This window comes from Stigmatopora argus, chromosome 1, assembly GCF_051989625.1.
Source record: "Stigmatopora argus isolate UIUO_Sarg chromosome 1, RoL_Sarg_1.0, whole genome shotgun sequence".
NCBI classification, from domain to species: domain Eukaryota; kingdom Metazoa; phylum Chordata; class Actinopteri; order Syngnathiformes; family Syngnathidae; genus Stigmatopora; species Stigmatopora argus.
In genome coordinates, this window is record NC_135387.1 from 6067302 (window position 1) to 6077854 (window position 10553).

Here is a 10553-nt window from a genome sequence, read left to right on the forward strand (position 1 = left end):
GTTTCATCAGCCCAGAGACTTAATAAGCACAAACGAAGAACGAGTAATGAGCGCACATGCCTTCTACTGACTAACTGCATGCAACAATAAGTCCTGACATAAAGAGGTAAAAATCAAAGCAGATACATCTTTACACATTTCCTTCTGCTCCGTCCATGAATCTTGGAGGAGCAGAACTGTTATTTAATGTCCTACCTAAGAAGAATAACAAATCCAACAAGATTTTGAGACTTCCCTCCCAGCCATTGTACCTGAAACAGCAAAAGCATTGCTTCCTCATGTAATAAAATGTCTCATCTCATCTCATTTTCTGAACCGCTTTATCCTCACTAGGGTCGCGGGGGGTGCTAGAGCCTATTCCAGCTGATTTCAGGTCAGAGGCGGGGGACACCCTGAATTGGTGGCCAGCCAATCGCAGGGTACAAGGAGACAAACAAACATTCACACTCACACCTAGGGGCAATTTAGAGTGTCCAATTAGCCTACCATGCATGTCTTTGGAATGTGGGAGGAAACCAGAGTACCCAGAAAAAAACCCACACAGGCCCGGGGAGAACATGCAAACTCCATACAGGTGGACCGACCTGGATTTGAACCCAGGTCCCCCACTGTGAGGGCGACGCGCTAAACACTCACCCGGGTCGCCGTAATGAAATGCGATCATTATATTAAAAACAAGTACAGGGTACTTTGAAAAAATACACTACTTGGTAGGGAGAAAGAAACACAAAAGCATTTCACTGTGGATGATTGTGTATTTTCTTTCATTCATTCATTGCTTACTTGCCGCTGATAAGCTTTTGACCGAGTGAAAGAGAAATGAAAGCATCTGAATTTGCACCTGATCCTGATGGGATCTCATTTGCGACCACAGCATCTTCTCCACTCCAGTTGTGATAAGACGGTTCTATGACATAAACAGAGGAGATGACAGACAAGAATCTCTCCATTCCCCTCACCCCACAGCACCAGAAATCAAACCAAATCAATAAACGTCATCTTCTTAGATGAACCTGAGCCATCAGTAGGGAGAAAGACTACTTTTACTGGGCCCAAGGGGGAAGAACCCACTCCCCCATCTTTCCTCCCCCTCCTTGTCCTTACAACCCCCTCCTCATCTTTCTTTCACCCCCCAGCAACCCCCCCTCAATCTCTTTGTTGTATGTCACCCTCAGTTGTGATGCGCACAGCGAGAAAATAAAAGAGACCAGCTGTTTTTCAGCTTGTCGAAATACTCTGAAAACGCTGGCAATTTGGAAGCGGCGTAAAGTGACTTCAGGAGCTATGGAAGGTGAATTTGTTTCTGCTGATATCAAGTATGCGGTGCTTTAGGCCATCCTTTTGAGCTTTTTTTATTGTGTTTCAGTACAATGAAGAAAAAAAAACGCTGGAGTAAGAAGTTAACTCGGTGAGGCAAAGCGCTGAGCTTAACTAAATTGAGCTAAGCTGAACCGGGCAAGAGTGGCCGACAGGAGGTGCCGAGCAGGACATTTGATGTGCTGTTTGATTATGTTTTTTGGCCTTCCATCATATGACCCCTCCCTAGCTCAATGCCCCCCCTCCCTTCTTATATTTCATCCTCCCCCACTTTCTTCATGTCCCTGCTGAATTGCAAAATGCCCAGGAAGCAGAAAAGCAGAGTGCATGGGGTAACTCAGAGTGCCGGTGAATGTCTGGGGGGGGGTGGACAGGGGGGCTGCTGTGAGGCCTTGTCACTCACCATGATTGGTCGGCGGCTCTGCAGTCTCAGGGAGGCCTGACAGCGGCTGCTGGTCCTTTCGCCTCGTGTCCACCGCTGGTTCACCAGCTCGCCCCGAAACTCATTTTCTAATGTGAGGAAGAAAAACATCTGAGCTATTTTATATGATCAGGACCCGTGATTGTAGTATGGGGTGTGGTTGAGGAATAGAAGGTTAAGGGGTAGGGCGAGGGTACTCAAGCTTGGAGTACACACTACTTTATATCTAGGGAACAACACACACTTGCACACGCACACTTAAATGGCAAAATGCCCCAGCTGGGGTCCCTGTCAGTCTCCTAATAGAATCAATCAAATTTGTGCATTTTATCGAGCTTTTCAAGAAACATGGATAAGAGAATGGGGGAAGGATACATGGGATGAATGGTCAGTAAATAATGAATCAGCCATAAATCAAGCTTCTTTTTTTACTCCCCTTTTTTTCATTAAGATAAGAGCTTTTCACTTAATTGCCCAGATTACCTAAGAAAAAGTTTCATTCTATTCCAAATCCCCATTCGATTCTTGTTATTGTAAAATATGTTGCCTTGGTATGTTTCAACAGTGAAGTATAGAGTAGATATACATTAAATGAATAAGAAAACACTTGTGAATAAAGTATGCAATGATAAATTAATCTACACAATGTGTTTTTTCGTTAAAACACCCACTTTGGGACAACGCAACACACATTTGAAAATGGAAATGGAGTGCTCAGACTCAATGAACATTTGAGTCGGTCTTACAGTCTGCTCCCCTGTACCTAATATACTGGAGTCCAGAGTGCAAAGCAGAAGTGAAGATTAGATGAACTGAGACATCCTACACCGCACCCCCTGTGTTCTCATCCCTACTTTGCCCATTAAATGCAAAACTCACCAACGCCCAGCCAGCACTTTGCAAAATGCTTGTTTATCAACTTTTGCGCCCTCCCTCACGACAGGAAAGTGATGACAACAGCAATACTGTTAGTCTGCATCTGTGTCTCAGCTGTCTCCATACATTTACAGGAATCTCATTGAAGGCGCTTCAATCTCCTTTCCCTAGCCCCTTTTTCCCCTTCCATCTTTGAAAGTAAAGTCAAGTGAGCATCTGTGCTGTATTGTTAGTTAGGATGTCAAGGAGCCACGAGTACTTCCAAAAAGCCAAAAGTATGGCAGCGTGTTTTTATTAGGATACTTTTCTGCCTGGGGTAGAAGTCGCTGTTGTCCATGTTGAGTAATGAACAGATGTTTCTTCTGGAGATAACTACTACTGGGCTTTTTAGATATGATAGATATGTATATTCTTTGATCCTATGCTGCATATTCCCAGCTTTCAAAGCCAGCAGCTCATTATTTCACAGTAGAACTCAGAGGTGCATGAGTCTATAAGTTGCTCACAGGGGTAGGTTTGTTAAATGTGAAGCAAAATGATGTGGGAGTATTCGAGGGATGTTTTAATGCACAGTGACTCGGATTAAAAAACATACTAAAGACGAGATTCTTTTTTTAGAGCTTGCATTTGTTGGTGCTATTTTTCCCCCACACACACCTATTCACTTTATTAGGTACAACGCTGTAAGCTAAAGAAATCAAGTGAAAACATGCATAGCTTTTAATAAAACAAGTGGCTTTACTTATTGTATGTTTGTATTACTATAGTTTATTATTGTATTTATTTATATAAATATTTTTTCATTGATAGATTTAAAATCAGCAGCCAATAAAGGATTATTAGCTCATTTGCTTTCTGTCCAACTTTATATGGAATATTTACAGAGTATTTATTTTGATAGTAATTACAAGATGTATATCAAAAGCACCCATTAATGGAAGTAGACATGCACTTGTCATGAACTGGCAGTTCAAACAGATAGGACGTCTATCACCGTCAATCCAAGGAGTAAACACGAAGATATTTTGTTTACTTTTAGTTGTTTGCAAATGACTGGTCTGCATCATAATGGGTTCTTGGAGTTGTATTGTGATATATTTTATGACACTGAGAGACAATATATTATTAAATACTTTTATGCTGCAGTGTAGTTTTACACTATCTAAAAGATATAACCACAAAATCAATAATCAACCAAAATTGGCCACCATGATCTTTGTACAGGCTCATTTTTTAATTTTATTTTTTACAACAAACGACAAAGTTGAAGCTAGGGTAATGCCATTACTCTCAGCTTACTATCTTGGGACAATGGAATAAAGAACCCTAAATCCATAGTTAGATTTAATACCAGAGCGGGCCGACTGTAACAGTATTAAGTGTGCATACGGGGGGCCAGGCCAGCTGTACACTACTGCTCCTGTAAAGACGGATTTAGTCACAATACAATGTGATTAGACAGCCAACGAAATAGAAAGTGAATCACAAATCAAAAGTTCGAGCTGAGGATAAATCAAAATTACAGGCAGAAATGTTAGATAGTGTGTAAGGACCGAAGTTAAAAGCCTGCTATTAGGACAAATGCTCTTCCGAGCAGTTATAGGACAAGAGGGCAAGCAATGTACATAGGAGAGTAAAGTAGCAGCTTTTGGAAAAACTCCCTTGAGGGCAACCCTGACCTCAGCATCCGAGGAACAAGAAAAGTGTCACTGCTGCATATAAATAGAACTGTGGCACTGGCACTGCATTCTTTTGTGCCCCGCCCCCCTGAAAGGTACATTTTGCATTGTTTTAATAAATTCATTTTGCCCCCCCCCTTCTCCAAAAGCATGAAATTCATTATTTCCAAGCCTGTCATTTGAAATGCCTGCTCTCCATTGAAAGCCTGCAGGACCCTGACCTTTGCCTGTATAGCTTAGATTTCTGATAGGCTTTGAATGACGAGGGTGCAATTTGGCCCCAGCTGCTCCTCCAACATGTTTATTACACTTTCTCCTCCGGCACCTGCTGTCCTCACCATAGGCTATTCAGTCTCTAATAAATAGAAAGGTTTACCATGAAGGTAACTAAAAACACAGAGGTGAGCTCAGCTCCAGCTGCATTCAGGCTTTATAGTGTCCAGTGACAACATAAGGCACCAATAACCTAATTCTGTAATCCTTTGAAAGTAGGCTACAAAAAATGAGAGGAAAACAAAACAAAAAAAAACAAAAAAAAAGTGTGTGTCAGAAGTGCAAAACTTTTTTTCATTTAGAAGCATCATGGAGCCAATCCCGATAAAAGATACCCAAAGTATACTGTTATTCCTCCTCATCATCATCATCCTTCATCTCTTTCCTCCATCTTAGGACGCAGGTGCATTGACAGACCGATTTCCACACATACACTACGTCCCCAATGTAAGCAAAGCAAAGAGGAGGAAAAACCACAACATCTATTCTAAAGGGATCTCACTAGATACTCGTTTATAAAAACACGCATAAAAAAATCACGATACATTGCGACGCGCGTCTTCTCAACAGTAGTGGATATTTCTAGACTCGACTTTTCAAAGGGGACGAATGTGCACACCAATGAAGACGGCTGACATTTGAAAAGAGCATCGTTGTTTTGTGTTTTTTTTCTCTTGCTGCAGAGGATCAAATGGGCAACCCCTCCCTCTTTGACGCTCCATCTCCGAGCATTTAATGCCAAACTCCGCGCATCAGATTGCACAAATTGCGCATCAAGCACCGCAAAAAATGGCTTGTACACACACACACGCAGCAAACCCAAACGTAAAAAAACTAAAAGCTAAAGGTAGAGGATAGGGTGCATCTCAAGTGTGGGACATCGTTCCATAAAACGGCATTAGTGGAGGACAAGTATCCTCCAATTTCATAAACGCGCACACACACTCGCTCGTTTTGACGCTGACACACACGAACCACGCTGACGAACTATATCACTACAAATAGATAAACGTGCCATAGTTGTGATATTCTAGTCTCACAAAATCACGTAGTTTAGCAGGCGAGCAAGTTTGAATTGATGAGCGAAAGGTTCACTAATTGGTTAATTGAGTGAGCAAAAGTATACACGCGCAAAAAAAACATCAAAGCAGTTTTTTTTTTTTTACCTTGAATCAATAATAAAGCCTCGTCGCGTCCTTAATAGTTGCAGGTGAAGACGTTCGATAATAATAATATCCGAGTGGTAGTTTTTAAAAAGGGTTTTGTATCCCGGTCCAAAGGTCCAGATGTGGTAAGTAAAGCGGGTGATGAAGCGAGCGGCCTCGGTCACGCGCAGCACCGGCTCACGGCTCCGGATCGAGGCGTGAGGGATGTTACTTGTTTGTAAGCAAAAACATGGCTTCATTTGCCTTTGTCAGCGAGGAAAAAAAACCTAATATTGACTTACCTTTCCCTCATGAGCCATTGTATCTCCCCCTCCCCTCCGCCACCCCCTTCTCCTCCCTCCGCCCTTTGCCATGACATCACGGAAGCCGTAGTAAAACCTCGACCATCACATGGGCAGGGCTTGAGGACTACCCCCCATCATCCTTCTCTACGCCACACACGCACGTACGCACCCCCACACACCCCTCACTACGCACTCACTCGCACTTGACCACGCCCCCTCTCGCTGAACACGCACACACTCGCCCGCTCCCAAACACATGAATCTTCTGAGCCAATAAAACGAGGAAAACTGGATTTTAATCCAACGCACATAGTTAAAGCCCCTAAAGCGCTCGGCTTTTCCAAATAATATCAGAGCAAGCCTCTTACTCAATCATACCTATATGTAATTTAACCTTATCCTCCCTATGGCCACCTGAAAGTGGTACGGTCCAATATTTCATTTGATGGTGTTTGTTTTACTTCTAGGATACAGCAGGGATGGAGTTACTGACTAAAATTGTCTTATTCCCTGATTTAACGGAAGACTTTTAACTCAATGGCTACCAATGACCGTGACGAACCAACCTGACTCTAAAAATGAACTGTTTACTACTGCTATTTTACTTTCCTACTGATACTTTAATCTTACTTGATAAATTCAGTAAGCACCTGCTAATGATAGTGATCGAAAAACTGCTGTAAAAACGACCAGTTTCAACATTGACCACACATATAACCACTTAACAACAAGGTAATGTGTGATCAACTTGCCTACTTTTATAACTGCTATAACCCCTAATAGAGAAAGTGAAAACTATTTTCGCTCATTTCTTTAATCAAAATTAAGTACAATTTTAAAAAAAATAAATGAATACATTTAAAAACAACGATGTGACTCAAAGCAAAAATAACTACATTAAAATGAATAAAAGAACACAAAGTCTGGTTGTGACCTCCCCAAAATTCTCTGACACTGATTCAGTTGAAAATCATAGGGTTTTAATGCCCTTTTATTATTTCACAAATGAACTCATTGGTTGCCGTTGACAGCGATAGAAATCCAATCCATTAAGATCCAGTCGAAATAGATGCTTATCACCGTCATTCATGATCTTTTAATGCCAGCTGTCCCAGTTTAAATGTATTAGACGTCAATTGCTGTCAATGGTGGCGAATGAGTAAGGGCCACGTGGTCATTAGAGTTTGAAGCAGTGAGAGCTCTGTCACAGATTTGTCAATAGGTTGACTGAGAAAATAACTCAAGCAGCAAAGACACCCTCCTAATAGTGTTACTTGGAGTCATTCCCAAATGTTGTTGTTTTTTTCTTTGCTGTTTTGGAACCATTAGTGGAAATGACAACCATTCATTACAAGCCATTTGAGAATAGTCCCCACAAATGCCATTCTTTATCTGCTGTCTCCACGCCACGCACGCAGGGAATATTCAAAAAGCCCAACCTTCAGCTTTCAGAAATTCTATTAAATTCTTATCTCCTTGCAGCAGGGTCTTTTTGTGCAATCCCATTGTTATGCATTGGAGCTGAAATCAATCACCGGGCGTGCACGTCGTATCAGTATGATTTCAGACTAGAGGAGGAGAGAGGGCTCACACAACAGGAGCGACAATCGAATAAACAAGGCGGGCGGAGAGGCTGATGGTGGGGGTGTTACGAAATATCCTAGGCCTCAATCCAGTATAGAGCGGAAAGAAGAGATGTGCAAAGTTAGGGCTAAGTCAGGACTTAAAAAGAGACAGTAGGACCCGTTAATGAACGTCTGCTCTTTGTTGCTGTGGAGAGCTCCAAAGTTTCTGCATCAGGACCCTGGACAGTTCTGAGAGGGGAACAATCCCTTACATGAGTTCATTGTGCCGGCAACAAAAGCTTTTGTCTGAGGATATCAATATGCTTGATAAGCAGATATAAGATTAGTCTTGCAGTTTTTTGTTTTTTTCAAAAAACGTTGAGAGTGGCCACAAAGCTGATCCTATATTGAGTCTAAAAGCTGCTCTTTATGCTGTTCCAATACTAAAATGTCACATCACCATAGCTCAACTTGTTCATTAACTTTTCGGCTGCCAACAATGCCGTCTAATCCACTATGAGGGGGAGATGTGGAAACAAGATGACTCAAAATATTTTTGTCTACCACCCTCAATACTGAAGGTACTGAAATGTGAGCATTCACGGCCGTCTTTTCTGGCATCCATCAAATATCATCATCAGCCACATGAAAGGAGTTCAATACTGTGTGTGTATGTGTGTGTGTGTGTGTATGCGTGTGTGTATGTATGCGTGTGTGTGTGTGTGTATGTGTGTGTGTGTGTGTGTGTGTGTGTTACTGTGCGTGTGTGTTGCGGGGGAGTTGGGGGGACAATTTCCCAGTGATATTTGGAGCCATAATCTGAGCCTTTTTTAAATCAATGGTCTTGAGTATAAACTTTGAATAGCTGTCCACTACATTGACCACTGTCCTCGAAAGGGTTCAACTTGAAATGAGAATCATTATCTTCAATGTAACCTTGCTATGCAATGTTGACTGTGTGAGTGCAGATGGCCCAGAGGCCTCTTTCCGCTTTTGAATGAAGTTGTATGGTGGCGATATTGTGCATAAATATTACATGGGGCAGCAGCTGACTGAGTATTAAGGTTGGGACCCGGGGAGGCCCCTATGGGCCCTCGACAGATGGAACGAGCCGACAGACTAACGCAACAACAAAAAAAAGTTTCTAATCAGCCCGCGGCTTGGCATTGTCCCCACGGTACCAGAGCCGCAAGGTTCCCCAGGGGATCAACTCCTCTTTGTCTGGACAAGAGTGAAGAGTAAAGTTTATTTTTGAAAACTTCATGTCCTTTATATAGTTATTGTTTGACACCAAACTTTTGTGCTGACACAGGTCATGCAATCTCCATTTTAATCCCCCTTAATCTAACACTTGTTTGAATCAAAGTGATTTTTTTAAAAAATACAAACAATATATTTTTCCCCCTAAAAATATTTAAACACGGCTTTTAAAAACAAACGTGTGACTTTTGAACACACACGCACGCGCCGAGCTTTGCAGAATTTTCCTTTGAAGTGAGTAAATGATACGAACCCAGAAAAGTGCGACAAAGCTTCATCTTTGCGGCCATTCCGTCTTCTGTTGGGTGCGCGAGCCCCCAGCAAGCCTCAAGTGCCGCTGACAACTTTCTACAAGTGCGGCACTAACTTGTCTAAACTTTAGTTCAACTTGCCGGGCGGGGGTGGGGAGACGGTGATTGACAGCTACAGGGAGCCAATAGCGAGAGGCTGTGTCTTCTTACTGCCAAGAGCTGGCCCCAGGCCGTACCCCCACCCCCTTCCCACCACCACATCATCGTCATCATCACCCCCTTACCCTACAAGTCTCAGCTTACATTAACAATAGCCTGCAAATGCAACAAAGAGCATCTGCTGTGGCCCACGACTTCTCACGGTCACACTGAGTACTGTTAGCAATCTAATTTCAAAGCATTCATAAAAATAACCAAGACCAACGCCTCTCTCTTTTTTGTTTTTACTTTGGATATTACTCAAAATTGAAGAACTATTATAGCAGTGTTTCTTAACCTTGTTGGAGCTACCGAACCCCACCAGTTTCATAAGTGCATTCATCGTACACCACCAATTTCATTTGCGCATTCACCAAAACCTACTTTAGTGTAAAATAAAGAATGATTTTTTTTTCAAATTCAAAATATTAAATTCCTCGCAGCACTGAATGGCCAAGTAATGTCACATGATCATCTGCAGCCAGTGATGGTCAAGCGGGGCATGCTACCGTGAATAGACATGATGAGTCAATGTGTCTTGACCTCCGCGGCAAAGTATTTAGGTTTATATTACTTGGTACATATTTGAAAAGTTGATCACATGCAAAAATATGCAGTAGAATTGTTTTCGCAAAGTGGCCCAGTGGTGCGAGTGGTTAGCGTGTCCGCCTCACAGCTCTGGGGTCCTGGGTTCAAATCCAGGGTTGGTCCACCTGTGTGGAGTTTGCATGTCCTCCGGAGGCCTGTGTGGGTTTCCTCTGGGTACTCTGATTTCCTCCCCCATTCCAACAATGTGCATGGTAGGCTGATTGGACACTCTAAATTGCCCCTAGATGTGGGTGTGTGTGTGCGTGGTTGTCCGTCTCCTTGTGCCCTGCGATTGACTGGCCACTGACTCAAGGTGTCCCCCACCTCTGGCCTGAAGTAAGCTGGGATAGGCTCCAGCACCCCCCCCCCCCCCCCCCAACCCTAATGAGGATAAAGCAGTTCAGAAAATGAGGTGAGAATATGCATTTACATCAAATAAATAAGCCATAAACTACCATTTCACTTTTAGGATCTTTGCATATAATTTCACATTCTTATGTGTGTCGTTTTTTATTTTTTAGTTTAAAAGTTACACTTTGTTTTGCAGTGTGCACTGACGCGAAGGCCTCAAGGAGCCGCATATAGCAGATGTACAGCTAATTTGGCTAAGTTAGAGGAACATTTCACTCTAACTCCAGGCCTTTTCACTATGTGTGTGTTTGTGTGTATGTGTGT

The 10553-nt window shown here is 42.6% G+C and overlaps 1 protein-coding gene across 11 annotated transcripts in view; it reads right to left on the bottom strand.

Annotated features, from left to right (window-relative positions):
• Nucleotides 1–6036, bottom strand: part of LOC144082390 (myelin transcription factor 1-like) — a 53978-nt gene extending 47942 nt beyond the window's left edge. For 7 of the 11 annotated variants that reach the window (XM_077609803.1, XM_077610358.1, XM_077610035.1 and 4 more), the window contains exons 1-3: nt 5733–5991; nt 1721–1827; nt 842–907 (exon numbers count right to left, since the gene is read on the bottom strand). In XM_077609803.1, coding sequence (XP_077465929.1) covers nt 842–907; nt 1721–1723 — 69 coding nt within the window. In that variant the 5' untranslated portion in view covers nt 1724–1827; nt 5733–5991. Of the gene's footprint in view, nt 1–841; nt 908–1720; nt 1828–5732; nt 5992–6013 lie in introns of those variants that run through there. The other 4 variants (XM_077610282.1, XM_077609880.1, XM_077609649.1 and 1 more) reach the window with 3 other exon arrangements.
• Between the last annotated feature and the right edge of the window lie 4517 nt (nt 6037–10553).